This window comes from Leucoraja erinacea, unplaced genomic scaffold (assembly GCF_028641065.1).
Source record: "Leucoraja erinacea ecotype New England unplaced genomic scaffold, Leri_hhj_1 Leri_530S, whole genome shotgun sequence".
Taxonomy (NCBI): Eukaryota; Metazoa; Chordata; class Chondrichthyes; order Rajiformes; family Rajidae; genus Leucoraja; species Leucoraja erinaceus.
The window spans coordinates 41,146-58,001 of record NW_026576433.1 but is presented as its reverse complement, the minus strand read 5'-3'; the positions used below and the strand labels follow the sequence as shown (position 1 = coordinate 58,001).

At 54.0% G+C, this 16,856-nt stretch overlaps 1 protein-coding gene across 1 annotated transcript; it reads left to right on the top strand.

The window, feature by feature from the left end:
- Positions 1-5,079: 5,079 nt before the first annotated feature.
- On the top strand, positions 5,080-16,036 carry zgc:103759 (U8 snoRNA-decapping enzyme). The gene is made up of 3 exons (XM_055630792.1): positions 5,080-5,372; positions 10,815-11,090; positions 15,688-16,036. The coding sequence occupies exons 1-3, from the start codon at positions 5,232-5,234 to the stop codon at positions 15,868-15,870; spliced, it is 600 nt and encodes a 199-aa protein (XP_055486767.1). The 5' UTR covers positions 5,080-5,231; the 3' UTR covers positions 15,871-16,036.
- The last annotated feature ends 820 nt before the right edge of the window (positions 16,037-16,856 follow it).

Here is a 16,856-nt window from a genome sequence, read left to right as displayed (position 1 = left end):
GTACAGCCCCCCCCCCACCAGCCTCCACCCCACAGAGAGACCTCGTAACACGGGCACGCTGGCGGGGAGAGACATCGTACTGCCCAACCTCCACCCTCCACCCCACAGAGAGACCTCGTACAGCCCCCCCCCACCAGCCTCCACCCCACAGAGAGACCTCGTACAGCCCCCACCCCCCCCACCAGCCTCCACCCCCACAGAGAGACCTCGTACAGCCCCCCCCCACAGAGAGACCTCGTACAGCCCCCCCCCCCAGAGAGACCTCGTACAGACCCCCCCCCCCCCCCACCAGCCTCCACCCCACAGAGAGACCTCGTACAGCCCCACCCCCCCCCACCAGCCTCCACCCCACAGAGAGACCTCGTACAGCCCCCCCCCACAGAGAGACCTCGTACAGCCCCCCCCCCACAGAGAGACCTCGTACAGCCCCCCCCCCACAGAGAGACCTCGTACAGCCCCCCCCCCCACCACCCTCCACCCCACAGAGAGACCTCGTTCTGCCCCCCCCCCCCCAGCCTCCCACCCACAGAGAGACCTCGTACAGCCCCACCCCCACCCCACAGAGAGACCTCGTACAGCCCCCACCACCCTCCACCCCACAGAGAGACGTCGTAACGTGGGCCACGGGCGGGGAGAGACCTCGTACAGCCCCTGAACCTCTCCTCTGCATCGAGAGAAGGGAGACCTCCGCCTCGTAACGCCAGGGGGAAGAGCCTTCACTTCTCTCCACCTCGTCCCCTTCCCTCTACCCCCTCCATCTGCGAGAGATCTCGGACTTCTCCCCGTAACGCGGGGGGGGGCCCCCTCATTACTCTCCCTCCCCTCCCATCCCCCATTGGAACTTAACGCAGGAGGGGAGAACCCTGTCACAGCACTCCCTGCCCTCATCTCCGCTCCCCTCCCCTCTGCTCTCTATTTCCCTCCCCCTCCCCATTCCATGTTGGGGCAGCCCCTTCCCATGCCCGTGCCCTTGCCGTGCCGTCCCAGTCAGCGTGGGGTTGTGGGCCCTCCATCTGCTGGCATTATGCGGGGCCTTTGCCCACACACCACCCCATCGGGCAGCGCGGTGGTGGCTGTCGATCTTGGCCTCCCGTTGCCCACGGGCAGGGACAGAGTGGATGCTGAATAAACAACATTGAAAGAGCTTGTGTTGCCGTGTACATCTGGACTTCCACATTCCCCGAGTGGCGTTGGTGGCAGAGACATAGAAACATAGACAATTGGTGCAGGAGTAGAGGCCATTCGGCCCTTCGAGCCTGCACCATTCGCCATTCAATATGATCATGGCTGATCAGCCAACTCAGTATCCTGTACCTGCCTTCTCTCCATACCCCCTGATTCCTTTAGCCACAAGGGCCACATCTAACTCCCTCTTAAATATAGTCAATGATCTGTGTGGCCTCAACTACCTTCTGTGGCAGAGAGTTCCACAGATTCACCAATCTCTGTGAAAATCTTTTCTCTCATCTCGGTCCATAAAAAGATTTCCCCCATTATCCTCAAACTGTGACCCCTTGTCCTGGACTTCCCCAACATCGGGAACAATCTTCCTGCATCTAGCCTGTCCAACCCCTGAAACGTTGAGATAGTCCATCCACCTTGTCTGGCAGCTTGTGACATAGACCCACATATTGTCCCTCAAGTTCATATTATATTTATTTCCCCGACCCCCCCTCTCACAAAGCTCTGCCCTCTGGTTATCGATTGCCCTAAAAGACATGATTCACCTACCGATTGGCAACCTTTGCCTTCACAAAGAGAAATTGGCCCTGACAACGGGTGGCGTTTCTGCTGAGGCAGGCAGTCTGGTTCTACTTCCTTCTTCCAAAATAAGGCAGCTGTACAATCAGGCTTCAGCTGCCAGCTCTCCAGATATATTGGGAAGGCGATGTATTGCTGATTCAGAGCTTTCTCAGTCCCAAGCCCGCTGCAAGCTTGCTGATTACAGCAGAGCGATATTGAGGATCAGAACTTCATTATTCCGAACATTTCGTTTCTTGAGAATCATAAATAAACTGCACTTGATGAAAATCCTCGATAAAAGACATTTGGATTGGTAGTGATAGACACAAAAAGCTGGAGTAACTCAGCGGGTCAGGCAGCATCTATGGAGAGAATGAATAGGTGACATTTCACACAGTGCTGGAGTAACTCAGCGGGACAGGCAGCATCTGTGTGGAGAACATGGATAGGTGACGTTTCACAGAGTGCTGGAGTAACTCAGCGGGACAGGCAGCATCTGTGTGGAGAGAAGGAATGGGTGACGTTTCGGGCCAAGACAATTCAGATTGGTGGTGAATTTCTGGAATTCATTGCCACAGAAAGCGGTGGAGATTCATTGGGTGTTTTTAAAACCGAGATTGACAGATCCTTGATTAGTAATGGCGTCAAACGTTATGGGGAGAATGCAGGAGAATGGGGTTGAGAGGGAAAGATAGAAACATAGAAATTAGGTGCAGGAGTAGGCCATTCGGCCCTTCGAGCCTGCACCGCCATTCAATATGATCATGGCTGATCATCCAACTCAGTATCCCGTACCTGCCTTCTCTCCATACCCCCTGATCCCCTTAGCCACAAGGGCCACATCTAACTCCCTCTTAAATATAGCCAATGAACTGGCCTCAACTACCCTCTGGCAGAGAATTCCACAGATTCACCACTCTGTGTGAAAAAAGTTCTTCTCATCTCGGTTTTAAAGGATTTCCCCTTTATCCTTAAGCTGTGACCCCTTGTCCTGGACTTCCCCAACATCGGGAACAATCTTCCTGCATCTAGCCTGTCCAACCCCTTAAGAATTTTGTAAGTTTCTACAAGATCCCCTCTCAATCTTCTAAATTCTAGAGAGTATAAACCAAGTCTATCCAGTCTTTCTTCATAAGACAGTCCTGACATCCCAGGAATCAGTCTGGTGAACCGTCTCTGCACTCCCTCTATGGCAATAATGTCCTTCCTCAGATTTGGAGACCAAAAAACTGCACGCAATACTCCAGGTGTGGTCTCACCAAGACCCTGTACAACTGCAGTAGAACCTCCCTGCTCCTATACTCAAATCTTTTTGCAATGAAAGCTAACATACCATTCGCTTTCTTTACTGCCTGCTGCACCTGCATGCCTACCTTCAATGAATGTGAACATATAGTCTTATAGTGATACAGTGTGGCCCTTCAGCCCCACTTTCCCACACCGCCCAACATGCCCCATCTACACTAGTCCCACCTGCCTGCGTTTGGTCCATATCCTTCCAAACCTGTCCTATCCATGTACCCGTCTAACTGTTTATTAAACGTTGGGATAGTCCCAGCCTCAACTACCTCCTCCGGCAGCTCGTTCCGTACACCCACCACCTGAAAGGTTTAGAGGGATACGGGCCAAGGAGGGATTATAGTGTAGATGGGGCAGCATGGTTGGCATTGGTAAGTTGGGCTGAAGGGCCTGTGGTTGCCAGGCGGTTGTTGAGGTCGAGAGGGCACCCGCTGATTGGCCGTGCCGTTGCCAGGCGGTTGCTGACTGGCCACGTACGTCTGACAGGTAGTCGCTGATTGGCCGCGCGGTTGCCGATGACGGGAGAGCGGCCGCTGATTGGTGGCGCCGTTGCCGGGCGGTTGCCGAGGGAGGGAGAGCGGCCGCTAATTGGCCGCGCCGTTGCTGAGGCTGAGAGGGGCGGCCGCTGATTGGCCGTGCGGTTGCCAGGCGGTTGCTGACTGGCCACGTGGGTCTGACAGGTAGCTGCTGATTGGCCGCGCCGTTGCTGGGCGGTTGCCATGGGCGGGAGAGCGGCCGTTGATTGGCCGCGCCGTTGTCAGGCGCACGCGGACTAACCACGTGCGTCTGAGAGGTAGCTGCTGATTGGCCGCGCCGTTGCTGGGCGGTTGCCATGGGCGGGAGAGCGGCCGTTGATTGGCCGCACCGTTGCCAGGCGCACGCGGACTACCCACGTGCGTCTGACAGGTAGCTGCTGATTGGCCGCGCCGTTGCCGGGTGCGGGATGCGGGGCCGCTGATTGGCGGCGCCGTTGCCGGGGGCGGGATGCCGGGCCGCTGATTGGCCGCGCCGTTGCCGGGCGGTTGCCATGGGCGGGAGAGCGGTCGCTGATTGGCCGCGCCGTTGCCGGGCGGTTGCCGGGGGGGCGGGATGCCGGCCGCTGATTGGCCGCGCCGTTGCCGGGCGGTTGCCATGGGCGGGAGAGCGGCCGCTGATTGGCGGCGGCGCCGTTGCCGGGCGGTTGCCGGGGGCGGGGATGCCGGGCCGCTGATTGGCCCGCCGCGCCGGGGTTGCCGGGCGGTTGCGGGGGGCGGGAGAGAGCGGCCGCTGATTGGCCACGCCGTTGCCGGGCGGTTGCCGGGGGCGGGGAGAGCGGCCGCTGATTGGCCGCGCCGTTGCCGGGCGGTTGCCGGGGTCGGGAGAGCGGCCGCTGATTGGCCGCGCCGTTGCCGGGCGGTTGCCGGGGGCGGGATGCCGGCCGCTGATTGGCCTCGCCGTTGCCGGGCGGTTGCCGGGGGCGGGATGCCGGCCGCTGATTGGCCGCGCCGTTGCCGTGCGGTTGCCATGGGCGGGAGAGCGGCCGCTGATTGGCCGCGCCGTTGCCGGGCGGTTGCCGGGGGCGGGATGCCGGCCGCTGATTGGCCGCGCCGTTGCCGTGCGGTTGCCGTGGGCGGGAGAGCGGCCGCTGATTGGCCGCGCCGTTGCCGGGCGGTTGCCGGGGGCGGGAGAACGGCCGCTGATTGGCCTCGCCGTTGCCGGGCGGTTGCCGGGGGCGGGATGCCGGCCGCTGATTGGCCGCGCCGTTGCCGGGCGGTTGCCATGGGAGGGAGAGCGGCCGCTGATTGGGCGCGCCGTTGCCGGGCGGTTGCCATGGGAGGGAGAGCGGCCGCTGATTGGCCGCGCCGTTGCCGGGCGGTTGCCGGGGTCGGGATGCCGGCCGCTGATTGGCCGCGCCGTTGCCGGGCGGTTGCCGGGGGCGGGATGCCGGCCGCTGATTGGCCGCGCCGTTGCCGGGCGGTTGCCAGGGGCGGGAGGGCGGCCGCTGATTGGCCGCGCCGTTGCCGGGCGGTTGCCATGGGATTGGCCGCGCCGTTGCCGGGCGGTTGCCGGGGGCGGGATGCCGGCCGCTGATTGGCCGCGCCGTTGCCGGGCGGTTGCCGGGGGCGGGATGCCGGCCGCTGATTGGCCGCGCCGTTGCCGGGCGCACGGAGGCGGGAAGGAGCGGACTAACGGAGACGACGGCGGCGAGGATGGCGGAGCCCGGCTACCGGGCCGTGTCGCGGCTCGACTCCCGCTCCCTGGCCGGCTACAAACACGCCGGGCACGCCATGTTGTACGCCGCCGAGCCCGGGAAACTCTTCGGCAAAATACCCCTCAGATTCGCCGTGTTGGTGGGTACTTGGGTCAAGGGGCAAATAACCGGGTTCATGAGGTAAATACTGGGGTCAAATGGGCAAATACTGGGGTCATGAGGTAAATACTGGGGTCAAGGGGCAAATACTGGGGTCAGGGGGCAAATACTGGGGTCATGAGGTAAAAGGGGCAAATACTGGGGTCATGAGGTAAATACTGGGGGTCAAGGGGCAAATACTGGGGTCATGAGGTAAATACTGGGGTCAATGGGCAAATACTGGGGTCAAGGGGCAAATACTGGGGTCAATAGGTAAATGCTGGGGTCAAGGTGTAAATACTGGGGTCAAGGGGGCAAATACTGGGGTCAGGGGCAAATACTGGGGTCATGAGGTAAATACTGGGGTCAAGGGGGCAAATACTGGGGTCAAGGGGGTAAATACCGGGGTCAAGGGGTAAATAACCAGGGTAATGAGGTAAATACTGGGGTCAGGGGGTAATTACTGGGGTCAGGGGCAAATACTGGGGTCATGAGGTAAATACTGGGGTCAAGGGGCAAATACTGGGGTCAAGGGGCAAATACTGGGGTCAAGGGGGGTAAATACTGGGGTCATGAGGTAAAAGGGGCAAATACTGGGGTCAGGGGGCAAATACTGGGGTCATGAGGTAAAAGGGGCAAATACTGGGGGTCAAGGGGCAAATCCTGGGGTCAAGGGGCAAATACTGGGGTCATGAGGTAAATACTGGGGTCATGAGGTAAATACTGGGGTCATGAGGTAAATACTGGGGTCAAGGGGCAAATACTGGGGTCAGGGGGTAAATACTGGGGTCAAGGGGGGTAAATACTGGGGGTCATGAGGTAAATACTGGGGTCAAGGGGAAAAATACTGGGGTCAATGGGCAAATACTGGGGTTAAGGGGCAAATACTGGGGTCAGGGGGTAAATAACCGGGTTCATGAGGTAAATACTGGGGTCAGGGGGTAAATACTGGGGTCAATAGGTAAATACTGGGGTCAAGGGGCAAAACTGGGGTCAAGGGGCAAATACTGGGGTCATGAAGTAAATACTGGAGTCATGAGGTAAATACTGGGGTCAAGGGGCAAATACTGGGGTCATGAGGTAAATACTGGGGTCAGGGGGTAAATACTGGGGTCATGAGGTAAATACTGGGGTCAGGGGTGAATACTGGGGTCAGGGGGCAAATACTGGGGTCAAAGGGGCAAATACTGGGGTCATGAGGGTAAAAGGGGCAAATACTGGGGGTCAAGGGGCAAATCCTGGGGTCAGGGGGTAAATACTGGGGTCATGAGGTAAATACTGGGGTCACGAGGTAAATACTGGGGTCAAGGGGCAAATACTGGGGTCAGGGGGTAAATACTGGGGTCAAGGGGCAAATACTGGGGTCAAGGGGTAAATACTGGGGTCAAGGGGCAAATACTGGGGTCAGGGGGGGTAAATACTGGGGTCAAGGGGCAAAATACCGGGGTCAAGGGGCAAATACTGGGGTCAAGGTAAATACTGGGGTCAGGGGGCAAATACTGGGGGTCAAGGGGGGTAAATACTGGGGTCATGAGGTAAATACTGGGGTCAAGGGGCAAATACTGGGGGTCATGAGGTGAATACTGGGGTCATGAGGTAAATACTGGGGGTCAAGGGGCAAATACTGGGGTCAGGGGGTAAATAACCGGGTTCATGAGGTAAATACCGGGGTCATGAGGTAAATATTGGGGTCATGAGGTAAATACTGGGGTCATGAGGTAAAAGGGGCAAATACTGGGGGTCAGGGGGGGTAAATACTGGGGTCATGAGGTAAATACTGGGGTCAAGGGGGTAAATACTGGGGTCAGGGGGTAAATACTGGGGTCAGGGGGTAAATACTGGGGTCAGGGGATAAATACTGGGGTCAAGGTAAATACTGGGGTCAGGGGGTAAATCCTTGGGTCATGAGGTGAATACTGGGGTCAGGGGGGTGAATATTGGGGTCATGAGGTAAATACTGGGGTCAGGGGTGAATACTGGGGTCAAGGGGCAAATACTGGGGTCAAGGGGCAAAAAAACGGGGGTTCATGAGGTAAATACTGGGGTCAAGGTAAATACTGGGGGTCAGGGGCAAATACTGGGGTCAAGGGGCAAATACCGGGGTCATGAGGTAAATACTGGGGTCATGAGGTAAATACTGGGGTCAAGGGGCAAATACTGGGGTCAAGGGGCAAATACTGGGGTCAGGGGGCAAATACTGGGGTCAAGGGGGTGAATACTGGGGTCAGGGGGGGTGAATACTGGGGTCAGGGGGTGAATACTGGGGTCAGGGGGTGAATACTGGGGTCAGGGGTGAATACTGGGGTCAGGGGTACATACTGGGGTCAGGGGGGTGAATACTGGGGTCATGAGGTAATACTGGGGTCAGGGGGTAAATACTGGGGTCATGAGGTAAATACTGGGGTCAGGGGGTGAATACTGGGGTCATGAGGTAAATACTGGGGTCAAGGGGGAAAATACTGGGGTCAATGGGCAAATACTGGGGTTAAGGGGCAAATACTGGGGTCAGGGGGGTAAATAACCGGGTTCATGAGGTAAATACTGGGGTCAGGGGGTAAATACTGGGGTCAATAGGTAAATACTGGGGTCAAGGGGCAAAAACTGGGGTCAAGGGGCAAATACTGGGGTCATGAAGTAAATACTGGAGTCATGAGGTAAATACTGGGGTCAAGGGGCAAATACTGGGGTCATGAGGTAAATACTGGGGGGGTCAAGGGGTAAATACTGGGGTCAAGGGGTAAATACCGGGGTCGGGGGGTAAATACTGGGGTCAAGGGGTGAATACCGGGGTCATGAGGTAAATACTGGGGTCAGGGGGGGTAAATACTGGGGTCAGGGGGGTGAATACTGGGGTCAGGGGGTAAACACTGGGGTCATGAGGTAAATACTGGGGTCAAGGGGCAAATACTGGGGTCAGGGGTGAATACTGGGGGTCAGGGGTGAATACTGGGGTCAGGGGGTGAATACTGGGGTCAGGGGGTGAATACTGGGGTCAGGGGTGAATACTGGGGTCAGGGGTAAATACTGGGGTCAGGGGGCAAATACTGGGGTCATGAGGTGAATACTGGGGTCAAGGGGTAAATACTGGGGTCAAGGGGGGTAAATACTGGGGGGTCAAGGGGCAAATAACCGGGTTTCATGAGGTAAATACTGGGGTCAAGGGGCAAATACTGGGGTCATGAGGTAAATACTGGGGTCAAGGGGGGTAAATACTGGGGTCAAGGGGCAAATACTGGGGTCGGGGTGAATACTGGGGTCATGAGGTAAATACTGGGGTCAGGGGGGTAAATACTGGGGTCAAGGGGGTGAATACTGGGGTCAGGGGGTAAATACTGGGGTCAGGGGGTAAATAAACGGGTTCATGAGGTAAATACTGGGGTCAAGGGGCAAATACTGGGGTCAGGGGGGCAAATACTGGGGTCAAGGGGCAAATACTGGGGTCAAGGTGGGTAAATAACCGGGTTCATGGGTAAATACTGGGGTCATGAGGTAAATACTGGGGTCATGAGGTAAATATTGGGGTCAGAGGGTAAATACTGGGGTCATGAGGTGAATACTGGGGTCAGAGGGGTAAATACTGGGGTCATGGGGTAAATAGTGGGGTCAAGGGGCAAATACTGGGGTCAGGGGGTAAATACTGGAGTCAGGGGGCAAATACCGGGGTCAAGGGGTAAATACTGGGGTCAAGGGGTAAATACTGGGGTCAGGAGGTAAATGCTGGGGTCAGGGGGTAAATACTGGGGTCAAGGTGTAAATACCTGGGTTCAGGGGGAAATACTGGGGTCACGGGGTGAATACTGGGGTCAGGGGGTGAATACTGGGGTCAGGGGGTGAATACTGGGGTCAGGGGGTAAATACTGGGTTCAGGGGGAAATACTGGGGTCAGGGTGTGAATACTGGGGTCAAGGGATAAATACCTGGGCTCATGAGGTAAATACCCGGGGTCAAGGGGGTAAATACCTGGGTCAGGGGGTAAATACTGGGGTCACTGGTTGAATTCTAGGGTCAGGGGCTTTGTGCATGTGTAAAATGGTCACTTGTCTGTGTGGGATAGTGTTAAGTAAGGGCCTGTCCCACTTTCACAGCCTAATTCACCACCTTTTTTTACTCGTGGGGCATTTTTCATCAGGCATGAAAAAACGCCCCGACCTACTTGATGCCACGAGTGCCTACACCTAACGTCACGGCCTGCTACGACCTCGTGACGACCATGCTTGGAGTATGCATGTCGCACATCGACCCAGCACAGACCGATTTGCACTTTATACAGTTTTACAGTTTATTTTTTATAAATCATGTTGATTAAGTTATGACATTGGATGGAAGCTGCATAACCAAATCTCATTGCACCTCTGTGCAATGGCAACAAAATATATTATTATTATAGGACTGTAAATCCCTATCTCACCAGGGACTAACTTCACTGAACCATTCTACTGTTTTTTTTAAATTGCTGTTTTTTTTTCCTTTTTCCTTCCTCCCACAATATGTAATATGTAAATATGTAAAAGAATATGTGATTCTGTTTGTAGTTTGTTTGTTTGTTTTGTCTGCGAGCGAGCATTGCCACTTTTCATTTCACTGCACATCTCGTATAACATGTAACCATATACCAATTCCAGCACGGAAACTGGCCATCTCGGCCCTTCTAGTCCGTGCCCAACACTGTACTCTCACCTAGTCCCATCTACCTGCACTCAGACCATAACCCTCCATTCCTTTCCCGTCCATATACCCATCCAATTTATTTTTAAATGATAAAATCGAACCTGCCGGCCTCCACCACTTCCACTGGAAGCTCATTCCACACAGCTACCACTCTCTGAGTAAAGAAGTTCCCCCTAAACTTCTGTCCCTTAATTCTCAAATCATGTCCGAACCTCTTGTTTGAATCTTCCCTACTCTCAATGGAAAAAGATTATCCACTCTGTCAACTCTGTCTATCCCTCTCATGATTTTAAAGACCTCTATCAAGTCCCCCCTTAACCTTCTGCGCTCCAAAGAATAAAGACCTAACTTGTTCAACCTTTCTCTGTAACTTAGTTGCTGAAACCCAGGCAACATTCTAGTAAATCTCCTCTGTACTCTCTCTATTTTGTTGACATCCTTCCTATAATTTGGTGACCAAAGCTGTACACCATACTCCAGAATTGGCCTCACCAATGCCTTGTACAATTTTAACATTACATCCCATATGTGTATGTGACGAACAAACTTGACTTGACTATTATGAGTCGAGGGCAAACTCGGCAGAGGTCGTGAATTAGGTTGTGAAAGTGGGGCAGGCCCTTTAGTGTGCAGTGATCGCTGGCCGATGCGGACTCGGTGGGCCGAAGGGCCTGTTTCCACGCGGTATCTTAAACTAAATTAAACACAGGGGGGGTGGGTCCCTCTGGCCTCGAGACCCAGCGATAAGATACCCCCCTGCTCCTCCCCTCCTCAGATGCAGATGCGGTTCGATGGGAAGATCGGTTTTCCGGGCGGATTCATGGATCCACGGGACGGCACGCTGGAGGAAGGGCTGAACCGGGAGCTGTGTGAGGAGCTGGGCTGTGACAGCAAGGTGTTGCGCATCATGGAGGCTGACTATGCCAGCTCCCACGCCACCGAGGCGTTGCCCCAGAAGGTGGTGGCCCATTTCTACACCAAGAGGATCACCCTGGAGGAACTGCGCAAGGTGGAGGCGTGCTCCATGCAGGCCAAGGACCACGGGCGGGAGGTAAGGCAGGCCGAACAGCGCGCTCTCATTCCCGATTCAGTGCCTCGAGGAGTGTTAGAAACATGTATGTGAGGTTATAGAAACAAACATAGAAATCAGGTGCAGGAGTAGGCCATTCGGCCCTTCGAGCCTGCACCATTCGCCATTCAATATGATCACGGCTGATCATCCAACTCAGTATCCCGTACCTGCCTTCTCTCCATACCCCCTGATCCCTTTAGCCACAAGGGCCACATCTAACTCCCTCTTAAATATAGCCAATGAACTGTGTGGCCTCAACTACCCTCTGTGGCAGAGAGTTCCAGAGATTCACCACTCTCTGTGTGAAAAAAGTTCTCCTCATCTCGGTTTTAAAGGATTTCCCCCTTATCCTTAAGCTGTGACCCCTTGTCCTGGACTTCCCCAACATCGGGAACAATCTTCCTGCATCTAGCCTGTCCAACCCCTTAAGAATTTTGTAAGTTTCTATAAGATCCCCTCTCAATCTCCTAAATTCTAGAGAGTATAAACCAAGCCTATCCAGTCTTTCTTCATAAGACAGTCCTGACATCCCAGGAATCAGTCTGGTGAACCGTCTCTGCACTCCCTCTATGGCAATAATGTCCTTCCTCAGATTTGGAGACCAAAACTGCACACAATACTCCAGGTGTGGTCTCACCAAGACCCTGTACAACTGCAGTAGAACCTCCCTGCTCCTATACTCAAATCCTCTTGCTATGAAAGCCAACATACCATTCGCTTTCTTTACTGCCTTATCCACTTTGCCGGCAAAAACAAGGGGGAAGATTATTATCTCAATAGGGTTAGGTTAGTTAAGGGGGAGGTGCAGCGAGACCTGGGTGTCCTTGTACACCAGTCAGTGATAGTTGGCGTGCAGGTACAGCAGGCAGTGAAGAAAGCTAATGGAATGTTGGTCTTCATAACAAGAGGAGTTGAGTATAGGAGTAAAGAGGTTCTTCTGCAGTTGTACAGGGCCCTGGTGAGACCACATCTGGAGTATTGTGTACAGCTTTGGTCTCCTAATTTGAGGAAGGACATCCTTGTGATCGAGGCAGTGCAGCATAGGTTCACGAGATTGATCCCTGGGATGGCGGGACTGTCATCTGAGGACAGATTGAAAAGACTAGGCTTGTATTCACTGGAGTTTAGAAGGATGAGGGGGGGGGATCTTATAGAAACATATAAAATTATAAAAGGACTGGACAAGCTAGATAGAAACATAGAAATTAGGTGCAGGAGTAGGCCATTCGGCCCTTCGAGTCTGCACCGCCATTCAATATGATCATGGCTGATCATCCAACTCAGTAATGGGGTGCAGGAAAAATGTTCCCAATGTTGGGCGAGTCCAGAACCAGGGGCCACACACACAGTCTTAGAATAAAGGGGAGGCCATTTAAGACTGAGGTGAGAAAAAACCTTTTCACCCAGAGAGTTGTGTGAATTTGTGGAATTCCCTGCCACAGAAGGCAGTGGAGGCCAAGTCACTGGATGGATTTAAGAGAGAGTTAGATAGAGCTCTAGGGGCTAGTGGAGTCAAGGGATATGGGGAGAAGGCAGGCACGGGTTATTGATTGGGGACAATCAGCCATGATCACAATGAATGGCGGTGCTGGGTGGAAGGGCCGAAAGGCCTCCTCCTGCACCTATTTTGTATGTTTCTACAGAGATGGGGTCCAGAAGAGTGCTATGGAGTGAGGGAGTGGGGATATGTTCAATATCAAGAGGTATTTGAACATTGTGAAGCTTGGGGGCACAAGGTGAGGGATGATCTAGTATCCAGAATCTCAGGCTTTGGAAGACCACTAGAGTTGAACAAATGAAACGTCAGAACCAAGCTGGGTCGGCGTTAATCTGGAGTTTACAAATACGGGAAATTCCGTAATCTGAGACTCGCTATCGGCAACTTTCAACACAGGAATTGGGAAATGTCCAAGGACTCTTTGAGGGGATAAAAGGCTGGAGTAACTCAGCGGGTCAGGCAGCATCTGTGTGGAGAACATGGATAGGTGACGTTTCACAGAGTGCTGGAGTAACTCAGCGGGTCAGGCAGCATCTGTGGAGAACGTGGATAGGTGACGTTTCACAGAGTACTGGAGTAACTCAGCGGGTCAGGCAGCATCTGTGTGGAGAACATGGATAGGTGACGTTTCACAGAGTGCTGGAGTGACTCAGCGGGTCAGGCAGCATCTGTGGAGAACATGGATAGGTGACGTTTCACAGAGTACTGGAGTAACTCAGCGGGTCAGGCAGCATCTGTGTGGAGAACATGGATAGGTGACGTTTCACAGAGTGCTGGAGTGACTCAGCGGGTCAGGCAGCATCTGTGTGGAGAACGTGGATAGGTGACGTTTCACAGAGTGCTGGAGTAACTCAGCGGGTCAGGCAGCATCTGTGTGGAGAACGTGGATAGGTGACGTTTCACAGAGTGCTGGAGTAACTCAGCGGGTCAGGCAGCATCTGTGGAGAACATGGATAGGTGACGTTTCACAGAGTGCTGGAGTAACTCAGCGGGTCAGGCAGCATCTGTGGAGAACGTGGATAGGTGACGTTTTGAGCCGGGACTCTTATTCAGACTGAAGATTGAAGGGCGGCATGATGGCCCAGCGGTGTAGCTGCTGCCTAACAGCACCTGAGACCTGGATTTGATCCGGACTATGGGTGCTGTATGGACTGTGTTCTCCCACGTACTCCTACACCTATTTTCTATGTTTCTATGTTACTGGGGTGAGTGGAGATGTGTTGATTGGTGAATCACACTGCAGTCGTCTTTCTATATCACATGCTTCACACACTGCAGCACCAAGCGCTGAGTCACAGTGGACTCACGGTGGGGGAAGAATATTTCGAGATGGGTGCAGATAATGCATTTTGTTGTCTCTGTACTGTACACTGTACACTGACAATGACAATTAAAATTGAATCTGAATCTGAATCTGAGATAAAATGCATTGTGTCTGTGAATCTCACAACCCACCAGCGATGCTTCGAGCAGCATTTCCCTGAGGCGAATGTTCTGCGTGGGCAGGCGACCATTCAGAGGCACGGCGTGGAAAAGGGCCCTTCGGCCCAACTTGTCCATGCTGCCCCATTAAGCTAGTCAAGATGTGTACTGTCTAGAGTTGCTGCCATACATCGCCACAGACCCAAGTTCGATCCTGACTGCGGGTACTGTCTATACGGAGTCTCTCTGTGCCCTGCTATCCTCCCCCGCTCCAAATACGTAACCTTTCCCCTCTCGCCTTCAACCTATGTTCCCTGGTTCTTGATTTCCCTACTCATAAATGATTGGAGCATAGAAACATAGAAAATAGGTGCAGGAGTAGAGGCCATTCGGCCCTTCGAGCCTGCACCATTCGCCATTCGATATGATCATGGCTGATCATCCAACTCAGTATCCCATCCCTGCCTTCTCTCCATACCGCCTGATCCCTTTAGCCACAAGGGCCACATCTAACTCCCTCTTAAATATAGCCAATGAACTGTGTGGCCTCAACCACCTTCTGTGGCAGAGAATTCCACAGATTCACCACTCTCTGTGTGTGTGAAAAAAATGATTTTCTCATCTCGGTCCTAAAAGATTTCCCTCTTATCCTTAAACTGTGTGACCCCTTGTTCTGGACTTCCCCAACATCGGGAACAATCTTCCTGCATCCAGCCTGTCCAACCCCTTAAGAATTTTGTACGTTTCTATAAGATCCCCCCTCAATCTTCTAAATTCTAGCGAGTACAAGCCGAGATTAGTGGAAACATCCTCCCCACATCCACTCTATCCAGGCCTTTCACTATTCTGTATGTTTCAATGAGGTCCCCCCTTCATTCTTTCATAGCAAAAGGATTTGAGTCTAGGAGCAGGGAGGTTCTACTGCAGTTGTACAGGGTCTTGGTGAGACCACACCTGGAGTATTGCGTACAGTTTTGGTCTCCTAATCTGAGGAAAGACATTCTTGCCGTAGAGGATTTGAGTCTAGGAGCAGGGAGGTTCTACTGCAGTTGTACAGGGTCTTGGTGAGACCACACCTGGAGTATTGCGTACAGTTTTGGTCTCCTAATCTGAGGAAGGACATTCTTGCCATAGAGGATTTGAGTCTAGGAGCAGGGAGGTTCTACTGCAGTTGTACAGGGTCTTGGTGAGACCACACCTGGAGTATTGCGTACAGTTTTGGTCTCCTAATCTCAGGAAGGACAATTAATTTGCCATAGACAGTTTGAGTCTACGAAATGCAGGGAGGTTCTCATCTCGGTCCTAAAAGTACAGGGTCTTATGGTAAAGTACCACACCCGACCTCTGTGAAACGTACTAATCTGAGGAAAGACATCTTGAGCATAGAGGATTTGAGTCTAGGACCCCGAAACGTTGCCTATTTCCATCGCTCCATAGATGCTCAGATTCAGATTCAGATTCAGATTCAATTTTAATTGTCATTGTCAGTGTACAGTACAGAGACAACGAAATGCATTAAACAACAAAATGCATTTTTGCTGCTGCACGCGCTGAGTTTCTCCAGCACTTTTGTCAACCTCCTGTTTCTTTGTGGCATGCAAACTCCACGCGGTCAGCGCCCTCACCCCGCTCTACCTTTGCTGCGTGTGCCCACAGGTCCTGGGTGTGATCCGTGTGCCCCTCTACACCCTGCGGGACGGCTTTGGGGGGCTGCCGGCCTTCCTCACCAACACCTTCATCGGCAACGCCAGAGAGCAGCTGGTGGAGGCCCTGCGGAAGCTGCGGCTGCTGAACGAGGCCGAGCTGAGGGCGGCCGTCACTGCCAGTCGGGTGGGCTAGGAGCGCGGGGAGGGGGAGGAAGGGAGGAAGGGTCTGCTCTCCCTGAGCCTGCCCGCAAGGCCAAGGCACAGCACTGCATGTCCCAACAAAACAGTGTTTGTAACCCACTCGGTCTCTTGCTGTCTATCTGTGTGTGTGTTGTACGCATGCCACACTGTCTGGGGGCTGGTGGTGGGTGGGGGGTGAGGGGTGAGGGGTGAGGGGTGGGGTGGTCGAGCCTGGATCTTGCCTCTCCCCCCCCTCAGTGTCTGGGTAGAGTGGACGGTTGTTTGAACATTGGTGGGAGTGGGCGATCCTTGTATTTTGGGTTTGTCCTCCTCCTCTCCTCCCTGCTCGTCAGTGTTGTTCTGGTGGTGTTAGGCCAGGGGAGAGGGGGGGGTTCCTGCCAGTTGCCCGGTCCGCTGCTGCTGCTGCTGCTGCTGCTCTCCCTGGTCAGTCGCGGCCTGGCGGTCTGGCGATCGGGCATCGGTCACTCAGCCTGTGAGCGGACCCTGTCTTGTGAAGGGCGGGATGGTGCGGTGTGTGTGGGGGGGGCCGCCTCTCGCCCTCGCACATGTCTGGTGTAAAGGGGCGATTGCCGTGCATGCTAGCCACCGGCGGGAGTGCCAGCCCACAATCTGTCGTCTCCGTGCCTCTGTGTAAAGCATGTGGGTCAGAAATAAAGATACAACCTCACCACGTCTCGTCACGACTCTTACTGCGGACACGGGGATGAAGGGATTCAAAATCACATTAGCAGGTTTGCAGATGACACAAAGCTGGGTGGCAGTGTGAAATGTGAGGAGGATGCTATGAGGATGCAGGGTGACTTGGACAGTGGGCAGATGCATGGCAGATGCAGTTTAATGTGGATAAATGTGAGGTTGCCCACTTTGGTGGCAAAAACAGGAAGGCAGATTACTATCTAAATGGCGTCAAGTTGGGAAAAGGGGAAGTACAACGGGATCTGGGGGTCCTTGTTCATCAGTCAATGAAAGTAAGCATGC

Coding starts and splice junctions, on each gene's coding strand:
- zgc:103759 (XM_055630792.1), top strand. CDS start 5,232: ATGGCGGAGCCCGGCTACCGGGCCGTGTCGCGGCTCGACTCCCGCTCC. Junction 5,373..10,814: donor CCCTCAGATTCGCCGTGTTG/GTGGGTACTTGG, acceptor TCCCCTCCTCAG/ATGCAGATGCGGTTCGATGG. Junction 11,091..15,687: donor CCAAGGACCACGGGCGGGAG/GTAAGGCAGGCC, acceptor GTGTGCCCACAG/GTCCTGGGTGTGATCCGTGT.